We start from the raw sequence: 20,346 nt of genomic DNA, 5'->3' as shown, positions 1-20,346 counted from the left end.
TTCATTTACTTTAAGACTGATTTCACTTACTTTTACTAAATTTTCATTTACTTTTGAGAGATGAAACTGGAAACTACTTTATCAAGTTAAAATATTACAAAATGCCATTAATGATACGGGAAGCATGTGAGCCATTCGATTAACATGATCTAAGGGTCTAGATTAATTCCTAGTTCTTATTTTAGCCTTGGTTCTCTCTCTCTCTCTCTCTCTCTCTCTCTCATAATAACGAGACTTTTGGCCCATCTAAAGCACGAGTGTTATATATATACACACACACACACACACACACACACACACTAAGTAGAGCATAGCATAACAGATTTCAGCAGAGCAGCTCTAAAGTACAGGGCCCAAGTAGTAGGGCTGGTGGATTAGTTGGATAGAGAATAATGAAATAAAAGTGAGTCATTATCAAATAAAAAAATGTTGTAATTATTATGAAATAGACTTTTAAGAAATATGTTGCGATTATTATGAAATGAAGGTATTACTCTCTTTGTCCCAAAATACATGAGACGTTGGATTTTTTTTTCCACTATTCATACATTAGCTTTGACCATATTTTTTTTACTAACATAATAAAAACATATAGTTTATCATAAAATATGTTAGATAGGTATCAACATAAAATTTCATAATATAATTTAAAAAATAATTTTCATTAATATTTAACTAAAATAAAGTCAAACTAGTGCATGAGTATATGTATGTGCAATGTTAATTATGTCATTTATTTTACACAGGGAGTAGTAAAAAAAAAGGCAAATTTGTAAAAAAAAAAAAAAAAAAAAAAAAAAACCTTTTAAAAGCACCATTTTGCAAAAGAAAACATTTTAAAAGCTTTGTTGTTAAAGAAAACCCCAACACACCTAATTTTTGTTGAAGACAACCTGGTGCCTCTAATTCACCTAATTAACTACTAATTACTTCTAATTATCCTTTAACTCTATTTAATAATAACATTAGTTTATAAATAAAAAAGATCAAAAAAACCAAAAACCACCATCCCCACCACCAAGCCAGCCACCCACTCTCTTTCCCCCTCCCCTGCCAGTAGCCTCCACCACCGATTAAGCCACCAGAATCGTTGCCCCCATCCAATAAGCCAACCACAAAAACCACCCTAGCCACAACCTACCACCAGCTAGCCTAATCCCGTCGTCAACCACCATCAAGAAAACCTTCTTACTCCCATTGCCAGCCCACCATGAAAACACCCACACCCCAGAAACATCATATTAACTCGATCCGACCACGAATTCTCAAAATACAACATTGTGTTCCAAAGAAGGTCGAGAACAATAATCAAAGTTTGCACAATTGCAGGTCGAGTACAATAATCATGGCGGGCATGGGAGTGGAAGGAGGAGAGAGAAATTCGAGGTGAAATTAAAGTCTTCAATTGATAAATTAGGGTTTTTGTGAGATAATTTAGGGAAATTGAGAGGGAGAAGTCATAGCTAATCACGATTGAGCTAGGAGAGAGAAAGATGAAATTAGAAATTTTTGGAGGAAATTGATTAAGAAGAAATGAGGGTGTGAGGGGGAAAGGGAGGTGGGTTGCCGGCGGTAGGGGTGCAAGGCGGCGGCTCGGTTGGGGGAGGGGGCTGCTGCCGAGGGAAGGGGAAAGGGAGAGGGAGGGTTGGCTGGCTGGTGGTGGGGGTGGTGTATCTATTTTTTTTATTTTTTATTGTTTTAATCTATAAATTAATTTAATTATTATGTAGTAAAATGAGAATTAGAAGTTGATTAGAAGAAATTAGTGGTTAATTAAGTGAGTTAGTGGTTAATTAAGTGAATTAGTGGGACTAGGTTGTTTTAAAGAAAAAAAAAATTTTAAGTTTGGGTTTTCTTTTACAACAAAACTTATAAAAGATTTTCTTTTGTAAAATGATGCTTTTAAAAGGGTGTTTTTTTTTTCAATTATTTTAAACGAAAGGAGTTTTTGAAAATATCTCAACAACTTACATTAAATAATTCAAGCACATGATAATAATGCCACAATTCAACTCAAATTATAGTGAAGATTCTATTAGAAATTTGAGTCACAACTCACAAAAAAACCACTCCTGTGACCCACTTCTACATAATTTAATCAACTCCAGCAAATATCCCTCATCAACTTTTCTACCATTATTAATTTCAGCCTATAATTCTTCTCTTAATACTGTTTAAAGTGCGCCAACTCCATAGAATCTGGTCCCCTATTCCACCTTAAGAAACAAAATTTAATCTTTCTTTTGTTATATACAGTACAGAAATTTATTTGATCAAACATTAAACATATTGCAGAAAAAAAAAAACCCAAACCAAAATCATGGGTTTTTCCAAATGGGTTTTTGCAATCTTCATTCTTCACTGTTTTCTTGTAAATTTCATACAATCTGAGTCAATTTTATCCTCAAATGAGCTTGAAGAGATCCCAAAATTTTTCCTTAATCAAACCCAGAAATCTGAGGTTTTTGATTGGATGGTGGGTATTAGGAGGAAATTGCATGAAAATCCTGAATTGGGGTTTGAGGAATTTGAGACTAGTCGGGTTATTAGAGAGGAATTGGATAAATTAGGGATAAATTATAAGTACCCAGTTGCTGTTACTGGTGTTCTTGGGTTTATTGGAACTGGGGAACCTCCATTTGTGGCTTTGAGGGCTGATATGGATGCTCTTCCTATTGAGGTACTGTTTGATTGTTTATTTTTGATTGAAATTTTGTGAAATTAATTTATATTTTATAATGCTCATTGTTTATTAGTAATGGTTATAGGAAATGGGTGTTGAATAATAAATTATTAATGAATTTTATTTAAAATGTTTTATTGATGAATGTCGGCTAGCTTAGTTGGTAAAGTCGTGAGTGGGTGACCTCTACCCGAGATCTAATCCGGTCCACATCATTGCTCTTGTGGCTCTTGAAACAACGAAAGTGGTGTTTTTAATGGTTGAATAATAAAATGTGATTTGCATTTTAGTTTATAATATATACTTGTATGTGGTTTGATGATTTTTGGGGAGATGAGATTGAAAGTAGTCATCATACTCATCAATTGTTGAATTTACTATGCTCATGCTTATTGCAGGAAATGGTGGAATGGGAACACAAGAGTCAAGTTCCTGGAAAAATGCATGCATGTGGGCATGATGCACATGTTGCCATGTTGCTTGGTGCTGCAAGGATCCTCCAAGAGAATCGACACAAGTTACAGGTTTGCTTCTGCTGAATTTGCTTTCGTGATTCGAGGTTTTGTCCGTCCTCATTGAGTAGCTTCATTTTATGCGGATTTATCGACTTGATGCTGTAAATAGTGGAATTATGTAGCTATAAATGTGTTGATGCTCAATCTGAGATATATTTTTCTCTATTATGTGGCCTAATTGTGTGGCCAAGTTGAAGCGTTTCAATGGCTCTTCAGGGGCAGTGCAATGCAGAGCTCCCAAAGTAAACTGAAGCATTTATAGTAGAATCTTTCTTTTTTCTTTGCAGTGAAGGATTCCTTCTAAGCTCTAAAAGCACTTCCACCGAAAATAGCATGTAACATTTGTGAACATATAGCTGTTCTGTCCTTTAGTTAAATCATTGTTAGGAATGGATGACATATTAACCAATTATAAAATCCAAGTTGACCAAACTATCATGTTGTTAAGTTGACTATAAGCAGTTAGATAGGCATGAGGAGTTGACTTTACTTGACTATAGTTTGGTATCATTTCCGGTTGTTTGGACAGTTAACTTTTGAGAATCTTCTTGTGAAAAGGTGCTTTCGCTATCATCTGTTCGAAATTGACTGTAAAAGCGTTGAATGTACTGCTTGTAGGCTTTCTTGAGTATGCTGTATAAAGTTGGGGCAGAAAATTGGCAAACCTACTTTGACCAGTGCAATCAAATGACATAGCACTGTAATTAAATGATATTTTATTACTGGTGTGCAATTACATGTTTTCAAGATGACATTTTCAATATAAGAATAAGAGCAGTCTTCTTAAATCTTAATACTTATTAGTTCCCTGAAGTCTTATGCCTTTTGCTCCCTTTCATAAAACTGTAGGGAACAGTTGTTTTGGTTTTCCAACCAGGTGAGGAAGGATATGGCGGCGCCCAGAGAATGATCGAGGCTGGAGCAGTGGAGAATGTTGAAGCCATATTTGCTTTGCATGTTAATTCTGGCTTACCTGTTGGTCAAGTTTCCTCCAGGCCTGGTCCACTCTTGGCCGGAAGTGGATTCTTTCAAGCTGTAATTACTGGAAAAGGTGGTCATGCTGCTATTCCTCATCACACAGTGATCCCATATTGGCAGCTTCGAATGTCATTGTCAGCTTACAGCATATTGTTTCTCGTGAAGCTGATCCCCTCGATTCTCAAGTAATTTGTTTTCTTAACTAGCACTTAGTTTCAATTGTTAAATTAGGCTTTGTTATCAGGGTAACCGCCTGTATTTGCTTCGTCAATGATGTTTCTCGTGAAACTGATCCCCTCGATTTAATCTGGTTTCTTAACTACCACTTAGTTTTGATTGTTTGATTGGGCTTTGTTGTCAGGGTAACCGCCTGTATTTGCTTCTTAAATTATAACTTTTCCCATTAGGATAGTGATCTATGAATTTCAGATAGCATTTGAGAATATACTCATTTGCCAAATTTTTATATCTTTTTCAGTCTAACCAACTTGTGTGTGAATATTGAGATTAGAAGGCATAATTTGTTAGCATATATATTGATAGTGGTTCAGACAATAATAATTTACTGTCCTCTAGTCCTCAACTAGGAGCACCAGAATATCAAATATTCTTCCCTTTTCTATTTTATTAAAAATATATTATAGGATTATTTTAGTGTCTAAAGTTAATCAGCTATTGAAATGAGGTCTTCCTTTGATATTCTAACTGAAAGTTATTCTGTCTGTTTCTTCTGCTCTCATACTCACTATGGAGGCATATCATCTTCTACTGTAATATTCTTCCCATATATTTTTGAAGATTAGGTTTTCTTGTGCAGGTTGTTACAGTAGGGAAGTTCCAAGGAGGCGCTGCATTCAATGTAATACCGGATTCTGTCACTATTGGTGGTACAATCAGAGCCTTGTTAAGGGAAAGCCTTACACGTCTTAAACAAAGAATTGGAGAGGTATAATTCTCTATTGGCCTTTCTGTGGTGAATGGTGATAATAATAACTTCTTTGGGATCATCTTTCTGTTTTGACCTACATTTTCATCATTGAGAACGAGCACCTTTATGTTCATATAAGGTGTTCAGAAGATAATAGTGAACTAAACAATAACATTACAAGCTTTTTATTTATTTATTTCAATATTGTTTTTGTGTGCTCATATGGCTAAGACAGACCTTGAGGGTAATAGTAAGTAATACTTCATAGTTAATATTATAAACATAACATGACACTGTCCTAATTCTTGAACTTCTCTAGATGATATTCTATTACATTAATTAATACATACTGTATCCAGGTACTGATATTCTTGCTTTCATGAAATACAATTTTAGTTAGTGAATGCTGATTTCTGCGTAGATAATAATAATACTTTTTGTCATCTCTGGAAACTTTTCTAGTGTTGACTATACAAACGGTCTTTAAATCCTGTGTCTGGCTGTGTTTTGTTTTGTTTTGTTTTTATTTTGGGACTTTTGTGTTAATGCCATCAGCTGTTGGGCACCATTCCAAGTATTTCTTTAAGTCCGCGAAAGGATTGAAGATCTATTTGTAGATTGCACTATTTAAGCACGGTGCTTTTCTGATTGTCCGATGCATGGTAATTAATATCCGCTATCATCCCCATTTAATATTTGCGTTACATTACAGGTTATAACAAGCCAAGCTGCTGTAAAAAGGTGCACTGCAGCTATTGATTTCTTTGATGCTGGAGTCACATACCCGCCGACCATTAATGATGAAAACCTGCATAAGCTCTTCAGCAGCGTTGCAACAGATATGATTGGCTCAAATAATGTGAAAGAAGCCAAGCCCCTAACTGGATCCGAGGATTTTGCACATTATCAAGAAGTAATCCCGGGACTTTTGTTCTTTGTTGGTCTGCAAAATGAGACGCTAGGCAGAACAGGCTCAGAGCATAACCCATTGTTTGTTCTTAATGAAAATGTGCTTCCTTATGGTGCATCTCTTCACGCCTCACTGGCTGTGAGATACCTTCTCGAAAAGGGGACAAAAAACCTCGAACATGATAGAACTCGTCATGATGAATTGTAATCCATTTTGAGACGCACATGAAATGTGGTCCAATGCGGGTGCTTATTCTGCAGTAAATTCAGCTTTTAAATAAAATTTAGCTCAGCATTTATCTAATTGTTATACATCCAGTTCAGGAAAAGAACAATTGGCAAGTTATGACTTGTACCCTAACAGTCACATTAAGCTTTAGAACAAATAAAACCTTCATGATGTAGTGTATGTAGGCTTTTCTATATATAGGCATCAAATGTTTAAACTTACATGTAAGTATGTAACCATCCAGTTGAAGAGTGTAATCTAGAGTTTTGCTACATATTCACTTTTCCCCGAAAAAGGGTAAGCTTGTATCCACAGGAGTAACAAAACACAATTGGTCCAGAAGTATGTTACTGTAACATTATCTAGGTACCAGCAGTCTATTCCCTAATTCAGTATCCAAAAACTTCAGATGACAAACTCAAGAGGGGTTCTAAAGCACTGGGTGCAAACTTTCGTGCAAAAAGCTGGCATAGAAAGACCAGGCGATGGTTGTAGAAGCACATTCGCCTTCCTAATATCTTGTCAAAGAACTCCTTTGAAACATCCTTCTTGCCGTATGTAGCTGGGTGGGGCCCGCCTCTCGACCAATCTGTGTATGTAAGGCTTCGGTTTGCTAGCAAATGAGGAACTAGGATCGTTAGCATGGTGGGGAAGTAGTGCTCATCCACATAACAAGCCGGCTTGCAGAATTCCTTGAACTTCGGATAGTAAACTTTGTCCTCTACAATCCGGAGAGCAAGTTCACGGTTAACCTCAAACCATTGGGAACCTTTTCTCCATTGCTCGAGGGTGACCTCAGGTTCCATGCGCTTGTCATATCGCCCCCTTCCATAGGGTCCATGTTCATCATAGGAGCCTATAAAGCTGTAACGAGATTTTAAAATGTAACGATACACAATGGTGAAGTTACGGGTAGCAATGCACGCCTCTGAAAGCAGAACAAAGTATTCGTTGGACAGATCAAGCAACGCATTTGCCAAAAGTCTCCTCTCAGCATCACACATGCTCATCTTCCCCCATTCTGTTACCTGAAAAAACAATAATCAGAACACTTCTATGAGAAAAATGCTTGAAAAACATGTTCATGAATTTCTTTTCACAGCATGCACTTCTAGTAACATCCGTCAATCTGTATCACTGTCCTAAATGAGCTGAAAGTAATAACAGAACAGGGGTTTGATTTCTATTATTTCAAAGATGCAGCTCTAATTTTTTTTCCCTGTACGAATTCTGCATTACTAAGTGTCGAATTGATCTTGATGAGTTCAGTGCCATAAAATTTGGTTGACGAGTTGAGGACAGTGATTAGTCTGGGGTAAATGTAAGCTACAACAAAGTGAACATACTACTCCTTGCCTAAAACATCCCATATATTTGTTCACTCCAATCAAGTTTGCCTGGTGCTGGTAGTTATTGCTCAGTGTCAGAGCACTTTTAACAGTATACTCTCTTTGTATGAAATAGTTGTCGCATTATCTCAACCTCTGATAACTAAGAATGTATCATGAAGTGTTTTTTTTTATGCTTTAAGTTAAAGTAGTAACATTAGGATATTCAATCATAAACCTTTTGCTATTCTAGTAAAAACGACAGCTTTTTTCCGGACATCCTAAATAAGGTCGTACATCAATTTGGACAGAGGACTAGTTCGGTAGATCCTAAAAAGTACTGAACTTAACCTCCATTGAAACTGACTGTCCTACAGATTCTGAAGCCATTCCCAAATCTGAAGTGCCAAAGCTGGAAACTATCACATTCCAACTTAATACTAAGTTTCTGTTAGACAAATCATTCTTCTTGTCTAGGAACAATCTTTCACATTAGCTATATTGACTGCAGAATTTCTGCTTTCGACTTTTTGAGAGGTTCTCAGGTACAGGCAGAATCATGATATAACGAAACACATGACCCTTCAATGAAAGTAGCCTAGCATAGAAATAGATTATCCTGAACATTACAAGCATCTTTGATTCAAAAAGCTATTTAAGCTGTTTTTGTCCCCTCTTTAAAGTCATTGTCTAATGTAATCAAAATGTAAATTACAAGTTAGCTTTACAAGTATGACAGACAATCAACTAACATTAATCTCAGCCTGTGAGCTGAATCAAGTAAATTAATGCCTTCAGATAAACAGAACAAACTAAGCTGTTGCCTTCAGATAATCAGAACAACGATACTATAACACGATATCAAAAGCATCTAAAACAATCAACATTGATGCCACATTAATAAACAGGAGTACAGGACTAACAAACTCAGAGAAAGTATTGTAGGCAGGAATTCATACCAGGCTAGGAATCTGTCTGCCATAAAAAACCGAAGAACGGGAGTAATTTGCTCTATAGCCAGGCAGTGAATGAATATAGATGGAATAAAGTCCCTCATTGCCTCTAAAAAACCTCTCCCAAAGAGGTGAAAGCGGCAAAGGTCCCCTTGTCAGAAACATGAATGCTACCTTCGGAACCCTCTTGTAAGGATACTCTTGAATTCGCGGTGCAAATGTAGCTCTCCAAAATAACTCAATATCATTCATGTTATGCATAAGATTAGAAGGCGGTTTAGTCCAGCATTCTAGAGTATTTGTAACATCGTCGCAAGGTTCTAACCTCGACGATTCACTCAACACCATGTTTCGCAACCCAAGATACCTGATCATATTCATACTCAATATGCAAACTCCAAGACCAAGAACAAAGAATATCAAGATAAAGTACAAGATCTTAAATGACCAAGATTTGTTTGGGGCTGTTCTAGCAGAGCTTACGGCATCTTTCCCATTTTCGCCGTTCATTATCCTTAGCTGCATTTTAATCAGAACAAGCTCTTTCCTATAATTGGATCTTCACCTCAAAACAAATGGGAAAAAATTTGGGATTTTGGCATCCGGGTTTATGAATATAGACTAGTTGGTGCAATCAGATTGATCAAAACCGTCCTTTGATCTATAAGAGCCTCAACAAAACACGAACACGACACGAAATAGGATCACCTAAAAATGGGTGATCCTCAACTATAATTGTACAACAATATGAATGACACTAACATAACAAACCCACCACCAAAAGGAACAATCTTCCTAATAGTATAATCCAATCAAATCAAATTACGAGTTCGAAATCGACAAAATTGAATGTATAACAAGATGAGAAAAAGAAGGATATTGTTGTGATCATACCATGTGTGATTATAAGTTGGTAAGGTAAATAAGAGAGGTATAGTATGACAAGGAAAACAACAAAGAGATTAACAAAACGTTTGAAAAACAGTTTTGGTAATTAAATATGATTATTATTGTTATAAATCACACAAATTACATCAGTTTTGAAAGTAAATTGTACGTTTATTTGAAACTGAAAAAATTATTGAATTGAAGACAAAAGGGGTTTGAGAATAGTGAAGAGAAGAGAATTGTCCGGAAGATTGGGAAGAGATAGGAGAATGTTGACACTTGACAGCATGTGTATGGCACTTTGGTAGAATTATACTTTGCCAAGTGTTATCTTTACATTTGTAAGTACATTTTTGAAATTAAAATAAAAAAAAAACAATTAAAGTGCTTTTTGTTTGGTTACTTTTTTGTTAAATTTGAATTTTAAGAGTTGGGTGACACGATTTTTCTCAATTATTTTATAAGAAAATTAGTACATAGTGATAGTACTTGTGTTTATCAAAATCGATCGTATTTGTCTAAAAAAAAAATCAAAATTGATCGTATTTAATAAAAAAAAAATGGACATATTGTATGAATGGACTAGAGATGATCAAACGGCAGGCAGGGCCAGGCCGTGCCAAAGTCTAAAAGTCTGTCCATTTAAAGGGCCGGGCCAAATTTTGGGTCGGAAAATATGTGCTCAAACCCGCCCAATTAGCCGGGCCTTATAGGCTTTTTGGGCCGGCCCAAAAAGTCAACTAAAATTGAATAAAATCGATTTCACAAGCCCGCCCAAAATTTTTAAAAAATCGCGCTGGGTTGGGCCCAACCCGATTTTGGACCGAAAAAACTGCACAAAGCCCGCCCAAAAGCGCAATTAGAGTTATGTGCATCATTGTGCGCCTAGAAATAAGTGCACCACATCTATACTTTTGAACATTTAGTAAAAAAAATTGATCATTTTACAAAAAATATGAACATTTAGTAAAAAAATATGAGCACGTCACAAAAACTGAACATAAACATGCAATTTTTATATTCATATTTTATAAAGAAATGTTCATTTTGTATACAAATAAATGTTCAGTTTATATTATAAAACTATTGAATTATTACGAGTCAGACAAACTTCTTTCAAAATTTGTCTGACTCGTAATAATTCAAAATTTGCGATTGTCCGAATTTTTTTTTACTAAATGTTCAAAATTTGTTATTGTTAATATTTTTTTTACTAAATATTCAAAAGTATTTGCGTGGTGCATTGCGATTGTTCAAGTTTTTTTAATTAAATGTTCAAAATTTTCAATGTTCAAATTTTTTTTTACTAAATGTTCAAAATTCACGATTGTTCAGATTTTTTTATACTAAATGTTCAAAAGTACAAGTGTAATGCATTGCGATAGTTCAGATTTTTTAACTACATGTTCAAAATTTGCGATGTTCAGATGTTTTTACTACATGTTCAAAATTTGCAATTGTTCAGTTTTTTTACTAAATGTTCAAAAGTATAGACTCTAGGTGCACCATGGTGCATCTTAAAATTTGCGCCAAAAACGAGTTGGGTCGGGTCAAGCCAGCGGGCCGAGCTCAACTTGATCAAGTCTAGAATGGACACTTTTACCTTACTCATGTTTTCTCTCCCACTTTACCCTACCCCCTCCACACCAATCACTAGTTCCACTATTGTCGGCCACCACCACCAATAACGACAACCACCATCAACTTTGCCAAATGACGGATAATGAAGAACCTGAAGTGGGGTGTCAACATTAAACGAGGTGGATCATCGACTTGTTAAATTTCTAAAGAATTGTTAAAGAACAACAACGGCCAAACTATTCGGTGGTCAAAACCACCATGACCTAGGCTGATGGGCAATCAAAAGCCGTATTAGCCTAGGTAGTACTCCGTAATTGACAAATTATCCCGTTCAAAAATTGAGAGAGTAGTTAAAGACTGTTTTGTCAAAAAGAAATTGAATTTCACCTTTAAAACGACGTAGTACTGCCCCTTTCAAACTAAACTACAAACTCAAAAATACGAAGCATATCTTGTTCCAAAATTGAAGCACAAAGCTCAACACACTTCCAAGCTCAACAATGGCAGCCATAACCATACCCACAACTCATACTGTCCGAACCATAAACCCGCGAACACGTCCATGGCTGCTCACTCTCCGCCATTTCTCCCCAACTCCATTTTCTCTCTCCTCCGCCATTTCCGCCGCTTCACTCTCTACTGCCGAAGAAGAAGAAAATTCCGAGCAACACCCTTCAACCCCATCAAACTCCCCTCCAAAACCCAGCAACAAAAACGCATCGTTTTACCCCAAAAGAGGGCAAACCCTTGAGTTAGTTTGTGAGACATTGGCGTTTAAAGCAAAAGGGGTTTGTAAAGTTCCTGAAACTGGGTTTGTTCTTATGTGTGATCGAGCTCTTCCTGGTGAACGCTTTCTGGGTCGGGTTACCCGTAAAAAGGGTAGTTATGCTGAGGTATATGGAATTCTAATGCTACTTTTTCATTTTTTTTTGGTTGGAATTAAATTGTGTTATAATGTTGGAACAATTGGTTTATTTGATTGGAATTGATATGGAATTTTGTGTTTTACTTGTTATAATTATGCTGAGGTTTATGCAATTATAATGCTACTTTATATTTATATTTTTGGTAGGAATTTGATTATGTTACAATGTTGGAACAATTGGTTTATTTGATTGGAATTGGTATGAAATATTGTGTTTTATTTGTTATAATTATTTGAAGCAATGGATGAAAGACAAGTTGTCGATAAATTCTTGTATAGACGGTCTAATGGGTTCCTTTCAACTTACTATGATAGGAACATAAGTGTGAACTCTTATGAAGTTGGGTTTTATGTCTTCTTACATTTTATATCAGCCTCAACTTTGTGTTTGTGCAAATGAATTTGGAATATATTTGGTGAAATAGGTGAGTTGTTTTTAGAGTTTTTAACTTTTAGCCAGGTTTGAATTTGAAGTAGGTTAGATGGATGTGAGTTTCTGTCCCCTCTTCAATCAAGGCGATCATTGGAAATGTCTCCTGCAATTGTGAAGTAGCTTAGGTGGGATTTTCGTGTTGGGCATTCGAGTGATGTTATCTATGTGATACAGTTTTCCTTTCTTTCTTTACATTTTTTTTGAGGGAACCTTTCTTTCTTTTCATTAATAATGAAGAAAGGTTGATCAAAGTTTACTGTACAAGAGTTGGATAATGGATATTGGGGTGTTACCCTGTATGCAATAATGTGCTATTGTGCTATGTTCTGAAGATCGTTTATGTCCATTTATCTAAATTTGTTCTTGGACTATCAACATGTCTGCTTGGCTTTGATATCCTGTTTAGGGCTGTCAACATTTGCTTGACAAGAAATATTAGTATAAAGGAAATCTGATTAGAAATGCTTAATTGTGTTTCCATTTCATTATTTTAGCAGTTTGTTACTGAAATAGTACTAAAGGTGGCAAGTGAAATCAGTATTGAGTATTGAGTTCGTTAGGACGTTGAAGTGGTGAGCAATAGTAGGGAAGGCTGCTGCAATAGATAGCGGAGGATGCTGATTGTAATACTCTTTGAGAAAAGTAATCTGTAATCACTCCTTGGGAGAGAGCAACCTCCCAAAATCTGGTAATTTATATTAGGTGATAACCAATTAATTAATTCAATCATGTTGTTCCTAAATCCCCAAATTAATCTGAATTTTTATATTTTATTTTCTCTCTAGCTAATCAGAGGAACTAGCTAAGAATACCCGGTTTTAAGGCGATTTCATCCTAGTTATTTTAGATTCTGTTGACAGCCCTTAATTTGTATGCATTTGTTCTGAGTTCCAACATTTTGTGTGAGTTTACCAATTTCCTAGGAAAGGATAATTGAGTTGGTTCTATCCACTGCCTCTTGTGTTGGGGCTGCTATGCTGTACTGTTTGATTGTTGAGAACTTAAGAAGTTTGTCTGAGTCTATTAAATTCCTTGTACTTTTGTGATGACATTTATTGACTTATTTTTAGTTCTTTTGTTTATTTGAATTGTTTCTAGGTGGCAAAGGTGAAGACATTATCTCCTCACCACGATGCTGTGGATGCTCCTTGTGAATATGCTTCATATTGTGGAGGCTGTAAGACACAGAGTCTGTCATATGAAGCCCAACTAAAATATAAAGAGCAACAAGTTTGGGAATTAATGCTACATGTTGGGAAGTTTTCTGATGCACAACCTGATTTTCTCAGCATCACAAAGCCCATTATTCCTTGTGCAAACCAGTTTTATTACAGAAACAAGGTTAGAAAACCTCAACTCTTTACTGTGATATATGTTGAGGCAGCTCAACTCACCCCACCCACCCAACACCCAAGGAAAAAACAAGGTGAAAACAGATGCAAGTAGAATGTATGACATTAATTAAACAAATAAATAAATAAATGCCGGTCCCTTTGTTTCTGCATGTGTGGAATCTATGTCAGAGATCACCAGCAATTTACTTATGTCTAAAAAGTTAGATGTAATTATAGTACATTTAGTACTTTTACTGGGTAATGATGAGAAGTCAATGTCAGATGATAATAGTTTGCTAGATGGTCATGTCATATGTATTGATGTACATCATATGTTTGGCTACATGCTTATATCTTCTAATACATTAGAATTCTAGTTATAATCCTCTGCTTTTTTTTTTTTTTTTTTTTTTTTTTTTTTTTTTTTTTTGTCGAAGTTATTCCTTTGACACTTCTATATTGTTTCTAGTAATCTAATTATGCTGAAATTTAATGTCTACAGTACTTAATATCAAACTTAATGGGATATTGGCATATTGTTACTCTTTGACAGATGGAGTTCTCATTTAGCAATCAAAGATGGATACCTCAAGAACTTTGGGAAGAAGAACAAGGTAGTGGGAATGATTATGCTCTTGGACTTCATGCCCCCGGCTTTTTTGACAAGATACTCAATATCAACAAGTGCCTGTTACAAAGCAAGCCTGCCGATGCAGTAAGTTAAATTTTTTTTGGTCTCTAGATAATGAACACTTGGCTCTTTTCTAGTTTTCTTCATGCAGTTTTGTTTCTGGATTAGAATTATATATTTACATCTACTACTACTACTTATATCAAGCATTACTTTCTGGAGTCCCTTAATGCAAAGATCAATTCTTGTTTACATCCTTTTCATGTTATGCTGAGGGTTGTATGTCATCTTTTCATGTTATGCTGAGGGTTGTATGTCATCTTTTCATGTTATGCTGAGGGTTGTATGTCATCTTTTCATGCCATGATCATGTTAGATATTGAGTTGTTTGGTTTGTGATCTATTTCAGAGTTAATTTGAATTTCTGATAATAGGTTCTCTTGGCAGTTCAAGATTGCTGGAGAGATCAGAGCTTAGGCCTCTCTCCTTATAATGTTCATACCCATGCTGGGTTTCTCAAGCATCTAGTGATTAGAACTGGCAGGTAACTGGATTTTCTTATTTCTAATATGAATTCTGGCCTGTGAGTGCTTAAAGTGATGTTGAAGCTTGATTTGCTTTAGGCTGTGATCTTTACCTAAACATTTTCCATGGAGACATGTCAATTTAAGAGGATAAAGGGATCTTTGGTGATCCATGACTTTTTGTGTCTGATTTTCTTTCTATTTCCATCCATTTCTGGAATCTGAAATCCGAATGACCTTGAATACTTTCAACTTAGTCAATTTCTCTTGCTTCCAAATGATAAATATACATATGTAAATTGCATTTATTAAGTCTCAAAAATTTAATTGCTAAGTCTTAGACAAGTCATTCTTACGTGAATGTTGACCTTTTCTGGAACTTAAACGAACCTGGATATCAGAGATGACAAAGGCTGTCCTGATTTTTGCAGGTATTGGATAAAATTTAATCTGGAAAGTTGCTGTCAATATTGTTGATTGTAAAGTTAGCCTACTATGTGAGAAAATTGAGTCTAGGCTTATGGGTGCAGTGTCAAATGTATGTTTTCAGTTGTGTCATTGCTGCTTTCATAGATAGGAATTAGGAGGTCAGTGACATTCTAACATGTGCCTTTCAATTGAAAAGCAATCAATGTTATCCTTCTGCTAGGACTCAAATTTGCTGGAGTTCGTTAGATAATTGATTTTTAAATCTTACTATGGATGGTCTTTCATTTTGCAGGGATGTCCAAAGTGGTAAGCCTGAAATTATGGTCAATTTTGTGACTTCTGCGTACAAGCCAGAGCTATTAGAGCTTCTAGTTGAGAAAGTTTCGGCCATCACTGAAGTGGTTAGTCACATTTATATATTACTCCGTAATAGTTATTGTTCAAAACATTATTATTATGTTATGAAATTTAATCATAACTCTTTTCTTGTAATGTGAGTGGTGAGCCATATTTTAGGTCTCACTTCGTAAAAACATTTATGTCTCCTAAAAAAAATTGTATATGCTTGTAGGAAGATGTGGGACTATAAAACCTCTCATAGTCTCATGTTTATTGTGTTGATGATGAAAGATCATTTGTTTTTACCTTTGTATCCTTCCAAAATTCTGCTAGGAAGTAGAATTATATGTTCATATCTGTATTTAATACTCCGTGACCCATAAAATAGCGCCCATTTTCACTTTTATTGTCAAACTTATAAACCTTTGACTTAAAATTCTCATTTGTATATACAAAAAAATAGTTGTGTGAAATATGTATGTGTGGGAGAGAGAGAGAGAGAGGGAGGGAGAGAGAGAGAGAGAGAGAGAGAGAGAGAGAGAGAGAGAGAGAGAGAGAGAGAGGGAGGGGGAGAGAGAGAGAGAGAGAGAGAGAGAGAGAGAGAGAGGGGGGGGGGGAGGAGGGAGGGAGGGAGGGAGAGACTTTTTGACTCTTGATATGGTAGATTTGCATAAACTGAGTTACTTGTAGATTGAGTTGTGGTATCTGTAAAGGCATTTTGCAAAAGGAAGTATGGAGATACAAATGCTGGAATACAATTTTTTTTTTTGTGACTCTTGATATGGTAAATTTGCATAAACTGAGTTACTTGTAGGTCGAGTTGTGGTATCTGTGAAGGCATTTTGCAGAAGGAAGTAATGGAGATATAAATGCTGGAATACAAATTTTATTTGTGTCTGTGTGGTATTGACAGTTTTAAGGTTGATCAAGCTATGCTGCACTTCCTGGAGGAGATTTGTGTAGCACTATGGCCATAGTTCCTATTCAAGGAAGTCAAATACACAAATATTTATCCTAACAATAGTAATGTTGATATGCTGTTCTCTGCACATGTATTAATTTTTTTAATGGTAGTTTGTTGTGCAATCATTTGATGAGACTTAGAGAACTTTTGTTGGTGAAAGATGAACCTTTTGGTTGAGAGACGAACGAGTGGTAAGCATGGCTTTATATTTTGGGGAAGGCAGAAGTTAGCTAATAAAATTAGGATTGCTTTTGGGGTAGGTTGTTTCTTGACAAAGAATGGCAATTTCAATTGCCAAGGGCTTCATTTCTGAAAGTTGATTATTCTTCTTTCTTTTGTGTGGTATTAAATTTCCTCTTCTTATTTCTTGCATTCCCTTCTTTCACTTCTTATATTGAATATTTGTGATAATTTGAGGTTCACTTTTGTCTTTGAAGGAGAAAGTACTAGCTTTCTATTCTTTCACACTGTTTTACTTGCTTGTAATCATAGTGATAATTAAGTTCCCTTTTAATGATCAATAGGCCAGCATTGTGAACAACATAAATACCTCTGTGGGGAGCACTTCAGTTGGGGAGAAGGAGCATGTGTTGTATGGGAAAGCTACTATTGCTGAAGTTTTGAGAGGGCTGACGTTTCAGATTTCTGCCAACTCATTCTTCCAGACAAATACACAGCAGGTATGTGTTCATCTTAACAGTCTTTCTTTAGTTTTTTATACAATGACATAAATAGTCTCTGTATGACTGGATTTTAACAAGTAGAGTCCCTCTGAGTTCTGATTTTGCTGGTAATATTATTAATTATTTCCTGGTCTAAATGCCAACTTTTCATACTTTTTCAGGCAGAGGTTCTTTATGGACTGATTGAGGATGTTGCTGGTCTCAGAGGTGATGGCTCCGAAATTGTGCTGGATCTGTTTTGCGGAACAGGCACCATTGGTCTCACACTTGCCAGAAGGTTTGTAATCTTGGCATCGTAACATTGACTTTATTGTAGACGGTACGTTGGTACTATACACTATGCAGCCATACTCATTATTTGTCTTATAATTTCAGGGTCAAACATGTATATGGTTATGAAGTAGTTCCTCAAGCCATCGCAGATGCTCGCCGAAATGCTGACCTGAATGGAATCTGCAATGCTACATTTGTCCAAGGAGACCTTAATAAAATTGATGAAAACTTTGGAAAGAATTTTCCTAGACCTGATGTAGTGATATCAGGTAAAGTATCCAATGTCATAGTTTGCTCCCACCAGTGCGCTGAATTCTCCTAATTATGTTTTTGCATTTCTTTATTAATTATTCCATTTTAGTCTTTTCCCTTAATTTATGAGGCTAAGAAAATGTATTTCAACTTGTTCAAGTTGATTATGATGCTTCTGGTTTTAGGATGTTTCAGTAGACTGTCCCAGTTCTTCATCATCACCCTGTGTATTTATGGCACTATTCCTGTTTTAGAATGTTTCTAAGATATTTACCGTCACCCTGTGCATTTATGGCACTCTTCCACTAAAATGAAAATTATTGGTTCTATTACCTCAGTGTATGTGTTTTGTCAACTTTGACAATAAACTGGGATGGAGGGAGTTACTATTGGGATATTTTTTTTTTTTTGACAAAAGTTACTATTGGGATATAATGATATATATATGCATATATCGTCTTTGCCTGATGTCAATTACTGGCCATTTGTTTCACGTTTATAAGTAAACAGTTGGAGGTAATCTTTGTATGAGGTAGCTAGTTTCTAATTTTTCAAATGATATTTCAATGTTTCAGATCCAAACCGTCCTGGAATGCACATGAAGCTGATCAAGTTTCTGTTAAAGTTGAAAGCCCCTCGAATAGTCTATGTTTCCTGCAATCCTGCCACATGTGCTCGTGACCTTGATTACCTGTGTCATGGCTCGGTATTTGATTAATCTTCTATCATTGGAATCTGTTTTCTGGGGTTGATTTCCTGCCGTCTGATTCACATATTTGCTGTCTTTGCAGGTGGAGCAGAAAATAAAAGGATGCTACAAATTAAGTAGCATCCAACCTGTAGACATGTTCCCTCACACCCCACATATCGAGTGTGTTTGCTTGCTGGATCTCAATGAATAATTGTTGATACTATTTGCATCAATCAGATAAAAGGTTCTAAATCAGTAACTATCTTTAAACTCCCAAAACTTTCTTCAGATATAATTTTTTTATTTCAATTTTCTTGAGACCTTTGTTCTTTTATACAGTATTCATAATTTAGTAAAATACTTTTTTACCTTGATGCAGGAGTTACAATTTTTTTAATTTTTTTTTGGACAATTTCAGCAGGCAAGAGTAGTCTGCTGCATACTAGTAGAATACTAGAATATGTATATCAATAATTCAAGATAAGACCTGTTTTTTAGAGCAATTTCCATGTAAAATCATTGAAAATAACTTCAATTCCTGAATTATGATGCATTTTACAAAAATTTCTCCATACAATAAATTGTCTATGGGATTACAAGTTTACTCACAACATTAATTTAGATTCCATCACCTTTTCTTTTCTCTTGTATTCAAATCAATTAAAACTTAAAACATTAAAGTAACATATAAAAAACTACTATTGATTAAGGTCCCATACTCTCTTACCTTATATTTAATGAACTTAAATTATTTTTGTTGAATGGAATCTGTTTTACTTGTAATTTAATACACTTTTGAGGGAATGAAAATAAATAATTCCACCTTTGCTCGATCTTCGAAAAGCAATTTTTCCTTATAATTTACACTTTATTAGTATTTAAAAACACAAATCAATGAGAGTGAGGGATAACTCAAGTGGTTGGAGCTCCCCTCTCGATTTCATGAGATTCGTCCAAATTAATCCATTGGTAACTTTTTTTTTTTTTTTTTTTTTTTTTACCTAAAAAAAATATACAAAAAGTTTGGTTGAATAAAAAAAATCTTAAAAACAAAAAAAACTAAATTTCAATAATATAACATTAAAACCTAAACAATTTGTAATATATTATAAAATGTGAAAAGTCAATGAAATTAAGTTATTCAAGTAATTTGTAAATTTTTATGAATAAGGAAAAAATAGAAATAATAATTCCAACTTTGATGAATTTTGGGGGTTCCTCTTTTTCTTCAATCCCTAACCGGTCAACAAAAGTCCGGACTATATCAGGTTACTTGGCACGTGTCAAGTCCTGAATTGTCCAAAAAAAAAAAAAAACCTCCCAGCTTCCCTTCCTTCACCGATCCGCCCTAACCTCCACCACCACCACAGCCCAACCCGCCGTGTCTCCCCCACCCCTTGAGTAACTGTTTTCCCCTCTCCTCGAAACCCCATGCAACCACCAATATTACCAACCACCATTATCTTAAAAATCGTAGCCACAAACCCCAAAATCGCATCCCTGAAACCCCAAACATTCCTCCCCCACCACGAAACCCTAGCGGCTAGGGTTTTCAATTGTGGGGAGGAGTTTCTAGGGGTATTTGAGAGTGAGGGAGGTGGTTTTAAAGGTTTTTGAGAGTTGGGGGTGTGGTTTGAATGGGAGTTTCGAGTGGTGGTGGTGGTTGGAGCATGGTAACGGTTGTGGTTGCTGACGGTAAATGAGGTTTCGTGGCTGGGCGAATTTGGTGGTTGGTGTCAAGGGTTTGGCTTGTTGGAGGTTCCGGTGAGTAGGGGTGAGGTTGGGTGATTTGCTTTTTTTTTTTAATCAACTAATTTGTGACACGTGTTACTGTAACAAAAAAAAAAAAAAAATTAACTCATTCAATCGGTAGCCG

The 20,346-nt window shown here is 35.6% G+C and overlaps 3 protein-coding genes across 3 annotated transcripts; 2 read left to right on the top strand and 1 right to left on the bottom strand.

Moving 5' to 3' along the window:
* The first annotated feature begins 668 nt into the window (after positions 1-668).
* LOC110715339 (IAA-amino acid hydrolase ILR1-like 4) lies at positions 669-6,518 on the top strand. The gene is given in 6 exon segments (XM_021893903.1): positions 669-2,680; positions 3,082-3,207; positions 4,048-4,276; positions 4,279-4,361; positions 4,994-5,122; positions 5,817-6,518. Coding segments are annotated over 6 exon segments (1,332 nt in total). The 5' UTR covers positions 669-2,320; the 3' UTR covers positions 6,222-6,518.
* Positions 6,519-6,597: 79 nt separating this feature from the next.
* Positions 6,598-9,748, bottom strand: LOC110715340. The gene is made up of 2 exons (XM_021893904.1): positions 8,530-9,748; positions 6,598-7,270 (listed from the first exon to the last, which is right to left on the bottom strand). Exons 1-2 carry the CDS (start codon positions 9,046-9,048, stop codon positions 6,632-6,634), a joined length of 1,158 nt encoding a protein of 385 aa, XP_021749596.1. The 5' UTR covers positions 9,049-9,748; the 3' UTR covers positions 6,598-6,631.
* A 1,437-nt stretch (positions 9,749-11,185) lies between these two features.
* On the top strand, positions 11,186-19,119 carry LOC110715494 (uncharacterized RNA methyltransferase CT0009-like). Its single transcript, XM_021894075.1, has 11 exons — positions 11,186-11,885; positions 13,449-13,691; positions 14,238-14,399; positions 14,750-14,859; positions 15,561-15,669; positions 17,096-17,251; positions 17,416-17,531; positions 17,630-17,796; positions 18,355-18,485; positions 18,571-18,714; positions 18,850-19,119. The coding sequence occupies exons 1-10, from the start codon at positions 11,493-11,495 to the stop codon at positions 18,679-18,681; spliced, it is 1,698 nt and encodes a 565-aa protein (XP_021749767.1). The 5' UTR covers positions 11,186-11,492; the 3' UTR covers positions 18,682-18,714; positions 18,850-19,119.
* The last annotated feature ends 1,227 nt before the right edge of the window (positions 19,120-20,346 follow it).

Source organism: Chenopodium quinoa, unplaced genomic scaffold, assembly GCF_001683475.1.
Source record: "Chenopodium quinoa cultivar QQ74 unplaced genomic scaffold, ASM168347v1, whole genome shotgun sequence".
NCBI lineage: Eukaryota > Viridiplantae > Streptophyta > Magnoliopsida > Caryophyllales > Amaranthaceae > Chenopodium > Chenopodium quinoa.
This window is presented reverse-complemented; position numbering and strand designations above follow the sequence as displayed.

What these genes read in the sequence shown, in the direction of transcription:
- LOC110715340 (XM_021893904.1), bottom strand. Translation starts at nt 9,048, where the DNA reads ATGCAGCTAAGGATAATGAACGGCGAAAATGGGAAAGATGCCGTAAGC. An exon ending in GCAGACAGATTCCTAGCCTG is followed by an intron (nt 7,271 to 8,529) that starts GTATGAATTCCT and finishes TTGTTTTTTCAG; the next exon opens with GTAACAGAATGGGGGAAGAT.
- LOC110715494 (XM_021894075.1), top strand. Translation starts at nt 11,493, where the DNA reads ATGGCAGCCATAACCATACCCACAACTCATACTGTCCGAACCATAAAC. An exon ending in CTAGTGATTAGAACTGGCAG is followed by an intron (nt 14,860 to 15,560) that starts GTAACTGGATTT and finishes TTCATTTTGCAG; the next exon opens with GGATGTCCAAAGTGGTAAGC. An exon ending in TTTCGGCCATCACTGAAGTG is followed by an intron (nt 15,670 to 17,095) that starts GTTAGTCACATT and finishes AATGATCAATAG; the next exon opens with GCCAGCATTGTGAACAACAT.